The 13,923-nt window shown below is 54.9% G+C and overlaps 2 protein-coding genes across 3 annotated transcripts in view; one reads left to right on the top strand and one right to left on the bottom strand.

Annotated features, from left to right (window-relative positions):
* The first annotated feature begins 3,703 nt into the window (after positions 1-3,703).
* FUZ (fuzzy planar cell polarity protein) lies at positions 3,704-9,252 on the top strand. Its single transcript, XM_006080076.4, has 11 exons — positions 3,704-4,032; positions 4,266-4,387; positions 4,638-4,722; positions 5,225-5,293; positions 5,519-5,623; positions 6,439-6,636; positions 6,785-6,880; positions 7,233-7,339; positions 7,415-7,479; positions 7,561-7,635; positions 8,765-9,252. The coding sequence occupies exons 1-11, from the start codon at positions 3,922-3,924 to the stop codon at positions 8,989-8,991; spliced, it is 1,260 nt and encodes a 419-aa protein (XP_006080138.1). The 5' UTR covers positions 3,704-3,921; the 3' UTR covers positions 8,992-9,252.
* The window catches only part of AP2A1 (adaptor related protein complex 2 subunit alpha 1), a 27,675-nt gene continuing 22,783 nt past the window's right edge, over positions 9,032-13,923 (bottom strand). Inside the window, exons 12-24 of one of the 2 annotated variants that reach the window (XM_006080073.4) lie at positions 13,719-13,816; positions 13,351-13,582; positions 13,088-13,255; positions 12,838-13,001; positions 12,457-12,522; positions 12,062-12,118; positions 11,876-11,958; positions 11,682-11,771; positions 10,445-10,568; positions 10,244-10,360; positions 10,082-10,151; positions 9,727-9,861; positions 9,032-9,469 (exon numbers count right to left, since the gene is read on the bottom strand). In XM_006080073.4, the coding sequence (XP_006080135.1) occupies positions 9,392-9,469; positions 9,727-9,861; positions 10,082-10,151; positions 10,244-10,360; positions 10,445-10,568; positions 11,682-11,771; positions 11,876-11,958; positions 12,062-12,118; positions 12,457-12,522; positions 12,838-13,001; positions 13,088-13,255; positions 13,351-13,582; positions 13,719-13,816 (1,482 nt within the window). In that variant the 3' untranslated portion in view covers positions 9,032-9,391. The remainder of the gene's footprint in view (positions 9,470-9,726; positions 9,862-10,081; positions 10,152-10,243; positions 10,361-10,444; positions 10,569-11,681; positions 11,772-11,875; positions 11,959-12,061; positions 12,119-12,456; positions 12,523-12,837; positions 13,002-13,087; positions 13,256-13,350; positions 13,583-13,718; positions 13,817-13,923) is intronic. The other variant, XM_006080074.4, reaches the window with a different exon arrangement.

Below are 13,923 nucleotides of genomic sequence, written 5' to 3'. Positions count from 1 at the left end.
AATGAGGCGAGGGTGGGGAGGGGTTGGGCTGGAAAGGTGGCTTAGGTGGTCTGCCCACCCCTTGGTGGTGCTGTGTGCAGGAATTGGGCACAGTACCCTGCTTTTGCTCCTGGAGCCTCAGAAGTGACAACTGCTTCGTGGCCTTTTTGTATCTTATTTAACATTAATTAGGGCTCAGCAGTTAAAAAAAAAACAAACAAACTGCTTTCAATGCTGGAACTGCAGGAGATATAGGTTCAATCCCTGGTGGGGAAGATCCTTTGGAGGAGAGCATGCAACCCACTTCCGTGTTCTTGCCTGGAGAATCCCATGGACAGAGGAGCCTGGTGGGCTACAGTCCATGGGGTTGCAAAGAGTCGGACACGAAGCGACTTTGCACATATGTACATAATTTTCCCCAACTGCATGTATGCAGTTATTTTTAGTCTCATAGTTTCTTTGTATTCTCTTGCTCAAGGAGATGTCTGTCTTAAGTGCAAGTGCTCTAGTAAAGGTTCCCAAGTTTCAGGTCCCAGCCTGACTCACAAGGACCTCTTTTTGGGTAAGTCACAACATGGCGTTGGCTGCATCAGAGTGAACAAGAGAGGGCAAGAGAGAGAATACAAAGAAGGATGGAAGTTGCCACTTTATAACCTAATCTTAGAAGTGACATCCCACCACTTTTGCCAAGTTCTTTTTTTTATTATTTATTTGGCTTTGCCGGTTCTTAGTTGTCGCACATGAAATTTTTAGCTGCCGCATGTGAACGCTTAGTGACAGGATAAGGGGTCTAGTTCCCTGTGCGTGCCATGTGCATGCTCAGTCACTTTAGTTGTGTCCCATTCTTTGCGACCCCATGGACTGTAGCCCGCCAGGCTCCTCCGTCCATGGGATTCTCCAGGCAATATACTGGAGTGGGTGGCCATTTCCAGGGATGAAACCCGGGAGCCCCCTGCATGGGGACTGTGGAATCTTAGCCCTGGACCACCAGGGAAGTTCCATATCCATGTAATTGTTTGTGTCTCTAATTCCAAAGTACCGATCTATCACTCCCCTGGCTGTTCATTTTTATCCTTTGTAATATCCTTTATAATAAACCAACAATAGTGAGTAAAATGTTTCCGTGGGTTCTGTGAACCCTAAGAGCAAATTATTGAACATGAGAATGAAATAGTGTACAAGCCTTGTGTCCTTGTCTTTTGAAGTAAAATGCTGACCCAAAAGTTAATGATTTGGAAATATGAAGATGTAGAAACAAAGAATAACTGTTGAACTGGGGAAATGGTAACAATTTAGACTATGATTCTGCCACACAGCAGAAACGCTGAAATCCCAGTTCCCTGAAAGATATAGATAAAGGCCTGACACACATTCCTAAGTTGTTTTTTACAGGAAGCAGACCCGCTCCAGATGAAAACTGCTGACCACAAAAATGTAGACCCTAGACTGGTTGAAACCAGAAAATTGATGATGCTTGAAACTTCACCTAAATGCCAACCAATCCAAGAATGGTCCACGAGCTGATCATGCCCTGCTCCCTGAACACTGTGATACTCCTCACTGCCCGCTCCAGAGTGGGTCACAGTCTTTAGGACATCAGCCCAACTTGGTCCCTTTTGCCTGGCAAAGAAATAAAAGCTACTCTTCTCTACTCCACCCAAAACTCTTATCTCCGCATTTCTATTCAGCACCAGTGAACAGAGGCCAAGTTAGGGCAATAAGAAGAGGGGGTCATGGGGATCCTTGTTATATGTAGGCCACTCAGACCGAAGTGTGGGTAACCTGGGGACCCACTACTTCTAATTGGTGTGTGAAGTGGCTGTAGTCTTGTGGATCTGAGACCTTAAGGATGTGAGTGTGTGTGTGTGTGTGTGTGTGTAACTCTAGGTGGTTGGTGTCAGAATTTAACTGGCTTATAAGACAGTCTGTGTCCACAGAAAACTGGGGAACTGCGTGGTGTGAAAAGCCTGCACATTTGGTATTAGAAATATTGTGAGTAGAGAAAGAGTTTTCCAGTAGGAAATCCTCTAGGAAGCAGGAAAATTTTCAGCTATCCCTGGAAAGTGATCTGAAATGCAAGAAGAAACAGGGAGGGCAAAATGAATCATAAACATACAATTACAATTGCCTGAATAAAATAAGAAAAAAAATTCATGAAGGCATTAAAAAAGTCAAGTTAGAATGCTAGCAACACTAGTTGCTTACTCTGGAGGGAGTTTAATGGAGTTAACTTGTCACATTCTTTGTAGTTTTTGAGAGACGGTTTAAAAATCTTTAACCTTTTGCTGAATTAAATGTGATGGCAAAATTTCAAAAATAATTAATAAAAGAGAATTAATGTATAAATTTGAAACCAGAAGAAAGAGGACAAAATGGATTGAGAAAACAAATCCAGTAAAAGAAAGGAGGAAAAAAAATGGAAAAGGCAGGACAACAAGAAATATAAAAATAAAAAGATAGAAATAGGTCCCTTTTGCCTCTGAGATGGCCCCCATGCTGTCTATGGAGTGTTCTACTTCTTACCAAAAAAAATAAAGTGATAGAAATAAACCTAAGTATATCAGAAGTCTAAATAAATATAAGCAGACTAAAGGAAAAATTCATAGAACTACAAGGAAAAATTGATATTCTACTTCATTTGTTATCTTAGGCACCTTATTCCTCTTTAAATTTCATGTAATTTAATGTGCAGAGTAAACGTCTTATTTCTTATCAGCTATTAGAAATCAAATCCAGAATGCAGGCAAAGCATGTTTAAAAGAAATAAATGCCTTCTTAATACAACTATATGTTTTGTAAATATATTTGCATAAATGAAGGCAACTGTTCTGAGAAAAATGATCTGATTAACTGATAATGAATATTTATTCCTTTAAACACATAGTGAAAAGAACCTAACATGTCAGTATAGGATGAGCTAAATATATTGTTACATCCATGATATAGGTTAGGATAAGACATTTTAAAAAGACGAAGTATATTTCTACAATTTCATGAGAAATACAAAGTTTGAAAACAACATTAGCACAATAGTATCTGTGAAAAAGTGAATATCCTGTGTTAAACTGTCAACTTTTTATTTCAGGGAAAGGATTTCGGTAGGAGTATTTTCACATTCTGCACTATACACTATCATGAATAAATTCATTATAAATATTATTTTACGATTCTGGAATTTAAAGGACTTCATCTTCCTTCTTCTAATAACAAAAACAACCAAGTCATTTGTTGGTTACTAGGCAACTCTTGCCGGACCAAACCATCCTCGAAGGTAAGGGGTGTCTTTCTCAATTTTGCTCTAAGGAAGATTGCTCGAGATTGGTCATGCGGCCATCTTTGAGAGGGGCACAGCTATTTACAGCCTTAGAAGGAAAATAAGTCTGGTCGTTGCTAGGAAACCCCAAGGCACGGGCGGCATCTTTGAGCGGGGCATAGTGTTTCTACCATGAAAGAGAAAGCCAAGCTAAAGCGGTTGCTGGGCAACGCCTAGACACCATCGCCATCTTTGAGTGTGGTACGGTTGTTTGTCAATTCAGAATGTGAAACACACTCGCTTACGTGGTGGTTACTAGGCAGCGCCTTGGGGTTGTCACTACCTTCAAATTGGGCTCTTCATCCTCTTCTTTAAATAAACTCAAATCGCTTCAAGTAGCGACCAGTCAACTTAGCAAATACAAAGCCGCCATCTTTGTTAGGGGTATTGTGACTTCCGGCGGGGGCGGAAGAGAGCGTAACGGGGCTCGGGGGAGGCGCTGGAAAAGGCCTTGACGAGGGGTTTGAGTTGGGATGAGGAAGGCGGGAATCCAGTCCTCTTCCAATCAGCTCCCTATCTCGCCCTCTGGCGGCTCCGGACAGCAGCAGCCCGACTTCGTGTGACTATGGGCGTGCTCAGAGGCGGGCATTGACTCTCTCCACGAGGGAACGGGGTGGCGAGCTTTCAAGATGGGGGAGGAGGGGACCGAGGGCACGATACATCTGTTGTGCCTCGCTGCATCTAGCGGGGTCCCCCTGTTTTGCAGGAGCAGCCGCGGTGGCGCCCCCGCCCGCCAACAGGTGGGACCCCGGGCGCCTGGATCGCTGAAATAGCAGGGTTTTAGAAGGACTTTGGGGACGTTTCAGAATTGTGTTTAGACCGTCGAAGGTGCAATTGACCAATGATCCTGGTTTCTTGAAGAGGAGGGCCCAGGGGATCTAGAGAGAGGAATGGGGTTGGGGGCCTGAGTAATTGGTTCCCAAGGAGGAGGAAACTGGGGGGCTCTTGTCTCAAGTTCCCAATCTTTCCCCAGCTCCCATTCTCTGTCATCGGCTCCCTCAATGGAGTCCACATGTTTGGGCAAAATCTCGAGGTGCAACTGAGCTCTTCGAGGACGGAGGACACAACCGTGGTGTGGAAGAGCTTCCATGACAGGTCTCCAAGGGCAGCTTGGGGGCAGGGCCAGGGGGACAGCCCCCGTTGAAGATGACCCCTAGCCTGTCCAGATCTCCAGCGCCAGCTGAGACTGGGTTGTGGGATCTTTGACAAGGCATTCAGCCTGATTCCTGAGCTTCTTTGTATGAGAGGCCGGTTGTGCTGGGGCATGGATCCAGGGCAGACCTACTCTCCTCTTTGCCTTGTTTACTTGGCCTGGACTCATCCTTCTCACCTTCCTTTCTTACAGCATCACCCTCATTGTTCTGTCGTCTGAGGAGGGCACCTCAGAGCTGAGGCTGGAGAGACTACTCCAGATGGTGTTTGGGTCCATGGTGAGACTCCCTACCCCTCTTTTTTTTTTTTTTTAAAGTTCTTGTTTGTTTTTGTCCACACCCTGTGGCATGTGGGATCACAGTTCCCAGACCAGGGACTGAACCCGCCCCCTGCTGGGTGGAAGTGCAGTGTCTTAACCACTGGACCACTAGGGAAGAGAGAGAAGTTGCTCAGTTGTGTCCCACTCTTTGTGACTCTATGGACTGTAGCCCCCAGGGTCCTCCATCCATGGGATTCTTCAGGCAAGAATACTGGAATACTAGGAATACTGGAATACTAGGGAAGTCCCTCCTTAACTCTCTTTCCCAACCCCAGGAATCTGAGCTCTCAGCATCCCTCTCCCTCAGACCCAGGAGACCAGACTCCAGCAGCCTCCTGTAGAACCCAGGAATTCTGGCCCTCAGTCCGACTCCTCCCTTAGACACAGGAGTCTGAGTCCCAGCCCCTCCTGTCTTATAACCAATTGTCCAGGGCCCCTACTCTCCTATATGTTTCTTCTAGGTTCTTCTCGTGGGACTTGAAGAGCTGACCAATATCCGCAACGTAGAAAGACTGAAGAAGGAGCTGAGGGTGAGGCTGAAGGACATGAGGATGGGAAGTTAGGGTACCTGATCACTGATATTTGGGAACTGTAGTTCCCAGAAAACCCTGGGGCAGCCTTATCCATTGGGCTCCCAGGGCATCTTGGTTGTCTGACATCCCCTAGCAAGGCCCAGTGGGCCAGTTTTCTGAGGGGGAGCCAGCAGATTTGGGTGCCACCTGCATCTTAGGCTCCTCCATTTCCCCTTCTGCTAGGCCAGTTACCGCCTCATTGACAGCTTCCTGGGGGACCCAGAGCTCATCGGAGACCTGACCCAGTGTGTGGACTGTGTGGTTCCTCCTGAGGGGTCCCTGCTGCAGGTATTGGGAATACCTTGTAAACTTGTAAAACTATCCCTCTGGCCCTGGCTCAGTGTCCATCCTCTTACCTTTGGACCATTGCCTCTTCCTATCCTTTTGGCTTCCGGTCCAACTCCCACTTGACCCCGGAAGGATCTTTCTACACCCAGAGCTGACTCTGTCCCTCCCCTGGTCACAGCCCACCCACGACTTCCATCAGCCCCAGGACAAGGTCCCAGCCCCTTAGTGTCAAGTTGAGGACCTGAGGAATCTGATGCCTGCCCGCCTTCTCGCCCTGACCTCTGCTAACTCCTAACTCCACAGTCCACCCTCTCCTAGATGCCTCATGAGTCTCACAAATCCCCACAACTCCCCAGTTTCTCTGCCCTGGCACATCCCGTTCTTTCTTCCACGGAAATCTCTATCTACTCTTCCTTAAATATCCATCTGATTTCATCTGCCATGGGTGCCTCCCAGCAGTGTGGCTCTGGGCAGGTGACGACCTCTCAGTTTCAGTAGATTGTGGATTGCGCCCACCTGGCACTTAATAGCACTCAATAAACTGTAGCTGCTGCTGTTAAAATTACTAGCTTCGGCAGGACGTGTCAGACTAGGCAGCGGTCACCCTACCTGTTTAATTTTACAGTGTGACTTGGGGATGGTAAGCTGCATGTGAAGGTGAAGGAACTCAGGCCCAGGGAGGGTGAGACAGGAGCACGGCCACCAAGCTAGCTTTGACTTGTACGCCGGTCTGTTCCCCCTACTAACCCGCCTGGGAAGTCTGTCGCCTCTGCTCATGTCCTCTGACTCGCAGTCGGCCTACCTCCCTTACCCAGGAAGCCCTCTCTGGGTTCGCTGAGGCGGCGGGCACGGCCTTCATCAGCCTGGTCGTGTCAGGCCGGGTGGTGGCAGCGACCGAGAGCTGGTGGCGGCTGGGGATGCCGGAGGCCGTGCTGCTTCCCTGGCTGGTGGGGTCCCTGCCCCCGCAGGCCGCTCGCGACTACCCGGTGTACCTGCCGCACGGGAGCCCCACGGTGAGTGGGTGGGTGGGGCGGGCAGGCGGAACGGTGAGGGCTGGGAGGAGCGCGCCGGGGGTGGGACCTGGAGGACCGCCTCTAGGAGCCCGGGCTTGCCATGAGAAGAGGAGGGGCTCCGGCCAGCCCACCCTCCTCGCTGCTGCAGGTTCCACACCGGCTACTGACCCTGACGCTTCTGCCGGACTTGGAGCTGTGTCTTCTCTGCGGCCCGCAGCCTCCCCTCAGCCAGCTGGATGCGCAGGTGAATCGGGGCTCCGTCCCGCTTTTCTCCTAGTTCACCTTTCTTCTCGCGAGCCCTGGCCCTCCTCTGAGCACCAGACCGGGCGAGTGCGCCTTTACCCTGGACCCGCCCCTCGCAGGCCCCGCCCCCTCAAGGCCACGACCCTCACAGACCCCCACCTTCTCGTAGGCCCCGCCCCTTTGGGCTGCGCCTCAGTGGACCCCATCCTTCCAGGCCTCCCTCTCTTCCCTCCCGCGGTCCCCTCTGCCTTTGTGGTCTCCTCCCCAGCTCCCTGGCCAAACTGCCTCCCCTTGGTACCGCCCTGACCTCATCCTTGGGCCCCGCCTCTCTCGCTGATCACGCCCCCCTGCAGCTTCTGGAGCGCTGGTGGCAGCCCCTGCTGGAGCCGCTGCGGGGCTGCCTGCCGCTGGGACCCCGAGCGCTGCCCGCGGCCTTCCCGCTGCACACGGACATCCTCGGGTAGGGCGCGGCAGCGGGAATGGGTTGGGGGTCCTCCGCACCTCTTTCCTGGCCGTGACACCTGTTTCCCCACAGGCTGCTGCTCCTCCACCTGGAACTGAAACGCTGTCTCTTCACGGTGGAGCCCTCACGGGATAAAGGTGACTGGGAGGTGGGCGGGGCCGGGAGGGGCGGGGGCTGGGCAGGGGCTCTGCGTTACCGCGCCCCTCTTCCACCTTCAGAACCGTCTCCGGAGCATCGCCGGCGCCTTCTCCGCTCTTTCTACACCCTGGTTACCGCCACTCACTTCCCACCAGGTCAGCGGCGGGCGCAGCGACCCCTTTGCACACACTGGGGCACTGGGTCCCAGTTCTCACGAGGCGGGGGAGGGGGAAAGCGGTAGGAGAAGCGTGGACTGGGCATGGCCGTCTGTGAGCCCGGGGCATGTACACCGGCAAGAAGGGAAGAGAGCTGAAGGGAGGGGCAGGGAGGGCCCAGCCTGCAGGTTTCAGAGCCTCCTGGCTGATGCTAAACACCGAGACCTCATCTCCTGCCAGGTGCTTTTTGTGTATTGACTCACTTCTTCCTCGGGCTTCCCTTATAGCTCAGTTGGTAAAGAATCCGCCTACGATGCGGGAGTCCTGGGTTCGTTCCTTGAGTTGGAAAGATCCCCTGGACAAGGGAAAGGTTACCCACACCAATATTCTGGCCTGGAGAATTCCATGGACTGTATAGTCCATGAGATCACAAAGAGTCAGACAAGACTGAGTGATTTTTACATCCTCATAGTTGAAGGTTATCTCCTGTTACATTATTATTTCCATCTTATAGATGAGCAAACAGGCTTAACTAATAAACAGCAGAGCTCTGCTGTGATTCAAACACAGGCAATCCACACGCTCCTGCTCAATTGCTGAAAATACAGGCTTTGGGTGGAGGAGGTTGGTAGATTCCACAGAACGCAGGTCCAGGAGGAAAAGCTGTCACACAGAACCTGAGGCCCAGACAAAGAAAGGGACCCAGAGTGATACTACAGTCCCAGCCAAGACCCTGATGAGTGTAACAAAATGGTGAAAAGTTCCATCTGGAGGGGCAAAGGACTGCCCCTTCCTAGCCATGCGACCCCACCTCCCTCACCTGCTTCCCAAGTTGGGTGGGCTCCTCTGGAGGCCAGTGCCTGGCACCTGGGCAGCATCTCTTGCATGCCTGTGATCTGTACTGCTAACCAGATTGCTTGGGGCTGCACACACACTGTCCCCAGGAAAGTGGGGCACTGGGGCTGAAAGAGGGGGAGAGTCTGATCTCAAGTCCTGACAGCTGGCTGGAGCTTTAAGCCTCTTCCATCAGATGTTAAACTTAGCCCAGGATGGGGGTGGCTCCCTCAGGTTGGCATCCTAGTTGTCCAGGCCTCACTGGTCACCTCGACCTTCGCTGTCCTTCCTTCAGAGCCGGGGCAGCCAGAGGAGAAAGCAGAAGAGGCCGTCCACCGGGCCCAGGTAGCCAGAGCCTGCTACTTGGTGTTGGGCACTGAGGAGCCAGGCACGGGATGGCGGCTGGTGGCGCTGCAGTTGGGGCCACGGCGGCTGCTGCTGCTGCTGTCTGCTCAGAGTCCCACATACGGGCTGCGGGGCCTGGCCACCCACACTCTGCATGCCCTCACCCCGCTCCTCTGACCACTGGACCTGAACGCCAGACACAGACAAGGTCAGGGGCTATTAGCGTCTCTGTTTATTCGCTCACAATAATACACAGCCCCTGGAAGGGAGGGGGCAGGAGGGGCTATGACAGGATGGGGTGGGAGGGGAGGAGGCACCCACTTCCCCGCCCCTCTCCCCTCTGTGCTTCGGGGGGAAAGGGAGGGAGGGGGCTCCCCCTTACCCCCCCAGAATGTAAACAGCAGCAGATGAACAAAAATAAAAATACAAAAGGCCGGAGGAAGTTCCTGGACATCCCCCCACCCCAGGGTCTTCCCTGTCACCAGCGGAGGTCCCTCGCTGCCCCATCCACCAAAGCTGCCTCAGTCCTGGGGGCTGCCCAGTGCCGGCCACATCCCCGGGGGGCAGAGTCCAGGGCTCAGAACTGCTGCGCCAGCAGCTCACACAGGTGACGGGAGACGGGCTCCTTGCTGGTGCGCAGGGTCAGCCGGTACATCTAGTGGGGACAGGGCGACTCAGGGAGGAGGCAGAGAGAATGGAGAGCCGAGGGAGGAGAGTTAGACACAGGGCAGATAAATGATGAGAAAGGATCAAGGGGTCAGAAAGGTGATATAAGAGAGGGAAAGGATGAAAGGTAAAAAAGGTCACAGGGTATAAAGGATATAGAGACAAAAAGCAGGGAGGAAAAGAGAGAGGAAGACAGAAGGGCAGAGAATGCACAAAGAGCAGGAGGCCTTGGAAACCACCACTCACCTGAGCCTGGGCATTGGGCTCCAGCCGGAGCAGACAGCCCACCTGCAGGGCTTTAGTCTGGATGATTCCAGCCCCCACGAAGTTCTCAGGGTTGGGGTCCACATTGTCCAGGAGAGCAGAGCCAAACCCCAGGAGCTAAGGGGGCAGGGGGGTGGGGGGGCAATCTCTGTTAGCTCCCAGACAGCGGTATGCCAGTTACCCCAGACCTTTGGGAGTGGAAATTAGTCCCACTTTACCGATGGGAAAACAAGCTCAAGTAGAGCAGCCACCGTACCCCAAATCCCAGAGTTCGGGAGAGGAGAGTGAGGCAGGGCTGGGATGGTAGCCCCCGTGCCTCTCCTGTCTAGCCTCTCACCTTGGCCTTAGTGACCTCCGCGTCCATGGGGTGGTTGGCTTTGAAGATTTTCTGGGCCTCCTGTTGGGGGCTAGGGGCGGGAAAAGGTCCAAGTCAGGGATCTGGAAGCCCCAGTCCCGCCCACCCTGAGGGCGGCTTTGGCTCCTCTCGCCCTCGGCTCACAGGCTCAGCTGCTTCCAACGCTGGAAGAAGTCCTGGGCCGCCATCTCCGTCGGCTGGAAGAACTTGTTGATGGTCACTGGGAGTTTCAGGGTGAGGGACTGGGGGGCGCCCCCGTACCTGGCGGGAGAGGGAGGGCTCGTCAGGCCCCGCCCTCGCCCTGGAGGCACCGCCCACCCGGCAGCGCCCCGCCTCCTGACTCACCGGAAGCGCACCGACAGGAGCGGCGGCGTCAGGAAGTCCCGCAGACACTCAATATTGAGCACCTGCTGCACCTGCGCCCCGCCGTCCACCTGCGAGGCCACCCGCTTGGTCTGCACGGCCAGCTGTGCCCGCCCGTGGTCAAGGAAGCCAGAAACGCGAGCGGGGGAGGGCAGAGGAATGGAGGAGAGCCGAGGAGGGCGGGGGAATTCACCATCACCTGATGGTTCAGAACTTCCCTGGCGCCCCCAGCCCTGCCATCCCGGGCTCATCCAACATGAACCAGCTCCAAAGTCCTTCCTAATCCACACCTTTGACCTGGGTGCCTCTGGCTTTCCACAGTGGGCTCAGCCACCTCCATTATGGCACAGGTCACGCCCTGGCTCTTAAGGCTGACCTGGGCTTGAATCTCAGCTCTTCTTAGAGGTTAAGAAGTCACTTAACCTCTCTTAGCCTCATCTTCGAAATGGATGTAAGTGTCCTCAGCAGTCAATGAAATAATCTCCCACAAGTACCTGTCAGTGTGTCTGGCACATGGTAAGATCACTGAAATGATAGCAATCAACCACCATCTATCTTTGTGTCAACAACCCATTGGCAAGTTGGGGCCTTATTTCTCTCCTCCCGCCCCTGCCCACCACAAAGCTGAGCCTCCAGGAGGTCTCTGGAAATGATGAATGAAACAAAGAGCTAAAATGGTCTTCAAATTTTGGGGTATAATCATTCTAATTTCCAAGTTGTGGAAACTGAGGCCCAGAGAAGGGGGACAGGGGACTGACACTGCTCAAGCAGTTCCTTCATGCCAGCACCCTTCCAGGGTCTTCCAGCCACAGTGATTTTCAAAACAAGACTGAGAAGGAGAGGAGGATCCACACTTCACTGAAGGAATTTCAGGGCTCGGAGAGGCCAGGTGACTGGCCGAGGCACTGGAATCACGGGTGTGGAGCCCGATGGAAGACAAGGTTAGGACACGGCGGAGGGGCCTGACAGGGACCAACTGAGGCCCAGAGCATGTGGGATTCAGGAAATAACACCTCCTGCATCCCTGTCACGTCATGTCAGTGTCCTCTCCTGTCCTGGGAAAGAGGTCCACTCCCTTGTACAGATGATGCTAAATCTGAGAGAAGTACCATGGGCTCAGGCTCTCAAGTAAGGAGGCCAAACAGGGATCTGGATCTGTTTCCCGGCTGCCAGGAAGGCAGACCTGGAGGGGCAGGGCTGGGCCAGGCCGAGAGGATATGAGTCTGGAGGTCTCCAGGGTGAACCACAGTGGGAGAGAAGTTCTGGAACTGCACCGAGGTCTTGTTGCCATAGAAGAGATACATGCGGCCTGCGGGAATGCAGGTGAGAGGCAGGGTTCCATCTGAGTTCCTTCCATGTCCTCCCCAAGCCGGGGTCTCCTGGAAACCTCACCCCATTGCCCCCAGTACCCACCCAAGTTCTGCCGGAACTCTGACTTGACTCCAATCTGCAGCAGCTGGTTCTCAAACAGGACCCCATTGTTCCTGCACACGAACCTGTGTGGGGCAGTGGGGGGTCAGGACGATGGTGCCTGCCTGGACTCTGCTCTGTGCTCCCCACTTGTCCCTACTTCCCTCCCCAACTTCACCCACAACTCACTTATTCAGCAGCTCATCAGCTTCCGGGATGGGCGGGCCAATGTCCTCAGGACCTGGGCTGCAGGTGGGAAAAGAGGGAGATGGGAGGGGGCTTGTGGGGCTAGAGGTCAAGGCCCAGAGCTAGTGGTGGAAGACAGCAAGCCCTGAAGGAACAGAAGCCCAGAATCCATACACCTGGATTCCCCACAGAGCCCCTCAATCAGACTGGCAATTGCCTCTGATGGGAATAGGACCCTGGCAGGAGCCATCACCCCCCTACCCTGTACCAGATGGCCCTGATTCTCACTCCCAAGCCCTTGCAGCTCATCAGGAGAGCCTGCTGAGAGCTCCCAGTCCCCTAACCCTCCCTGGGGGATACAAGAGTCTGCCCCCCAACCCCCTGAGGCCACCCCTTACTCAGCAGCTGGAGCTGGGTCAGCCAGCAAAGCCATGGGGCTCTCAGGGGCAGGCGGCTCCAGCTCGCTGGGCCATCCAATCCCAGAGCAGACAAGAGAAGACAGGCGTGGCAGGCAGCCAGTCCCAGAGAGGCAGCAAGAGGGCGGAGAGAGAAAGAGAGAGAGACGGGAGGAGAGAAGGAGAAGGAAGAGCAGGCTGAGACGGTGACAGGGAAGGACGACACAGGGTGGCCAGGGTCAGCGAGAGCCCAGAGAGGCCCAGAGGGAGCGAGGGGGGAGACTGGGGCAGGCGGCAGCCAGGGCAGACACGAGGCTCAGGGAGAGGGGAGCTGGAGTGGGGGGCAGATGAAAAGGGGGCCCGCCCTGGGCCCAAGGCCAGTACCTGAGGAAGGCCTCCTCAGGGCTGGGCCCCAGGCCGGGCTGGGCGGCCGGGCTGTCGGAGAACACGTCCACCAGGAGGTTGCCTGCACCCGAGGGCGCCGGGGGTGCCGCGGGGGGAGGGGCTGCCCGCAGCCCCAGGAGGTCAGCGGAGGGCGAGGGTGTGGACTGCGGGCAACGTGGAGGCAGGTGAGAAGGGGCCGGCCTGGCCGGGCCAGCCGCCCCTGCCCCCAGCTCAGCCCCCCGGTACTCACAACGGTGCTGGGGGTGGGCTCCACGCCCCCATTGATGTCGTGGCTGCTGGGGTCCCTCCGGCTGTCGTCCAGGGCGCTGCCGGCCCCCGGCCCCTTCTTGCGCTTCAGCTTGGCCAGGATGGATGACTCACGCTCAGGGAAGGGTGGCATCTCCTCCAGCACCGTGGCCTGCAAGGTTCGGTCAGGGACAGGCGTCAGCGCCGGTCTTGGGTTGGAGCAGGGGCAAGGCGCAGGGGCGGGGCACGTGGGGACTGGGCTCTGACCAGGACGTCCGTGCTGGCCACCGAGCTCAGGGTAAGGTACTCAACAGCCCGCTGCTGGAGCTCCACGTCGGCGTTGCGCAGCTGGGAGCCGGCCCGCAGCACGCCCTGGATGGTGGCCTTGGTCTCCGGGAAGAGGTTGATGAACTTGATGTAGGTGGAGAGCAGCAGGGCCCGCGTGGCCACGCTGCACAGGTGGAACTTGGAGTGCAGCAGGGAGAACTGCACCGGGGGGCTGTGGGGAGTGGGCGGATGTCAGTGGGCGGCCGGCTCCACCACCCTCTCCTAGAAGCCCCCGCGGGAGGTGCCCCCTCCCTCAGAGGGACCCTTCCCAGGACCCCAGGTGGGCCCTGGAGCCCCAGACCCCTCACCTGGAGCGGGGGTCCCCAGCAATCAGGTTCCCAAACTCCCCAAGGATGTAGCCGCCGACCTTCACCATGTTCTCATGGCAGGCGGGCGCCTGGAGCGCCTGCGGGCGGGGACAGCGGTGAGCAGCAGCATCCTGGCTCAGGAGTGCTCAGCACGTGCCAGGCGCTCCACTGAGCCCTTGACTTCTATTAATTGCCGAAGCCTGGT

The sequence above is a fragment of the Bubalus bubalis genome, chromosome 18 (assembly GCF_019923935.1).
Source record: "Bubalus bubalis isolate 160015118507 breed Murrah chromosome 18, NDDB_SH_1, whole genome shotgun sequence".
Lineage (NCBI taxonomy): Eukaryota > Metazoa > Chordata > Mammalia > Artiodactyla > Bovidae > Bubalus > Bubalus bubalis.
This window is presented reverse-complemented; position numbering and strand designations above follow the sequence as displayed.

Bases quoted from the DNA above. Each gene is read 5' to 3' on its own strand.
- FUZ (XM_006080076.4), top strand. From the start codon at position 3,922: ATGGGGGAGGAGGGGACCGAGGGCACGATACATCTGTTGTGCCTCGCT. The intron at 4,723-5,224 runs GTGAGACTCCCT...TGTTTCTTCTAG, and splicing joins AGATGGTGTTTGGGTCCATG to GTTCTTCTCGTGGGACTTGA. The intron at 7,480-7,560 runs GTGACTGGGAGG...TTCCACCTTCAG, and splicing joins GGAGCCCTCACGGGATAAAG to AACCGTCTCCGGAGCATCGC.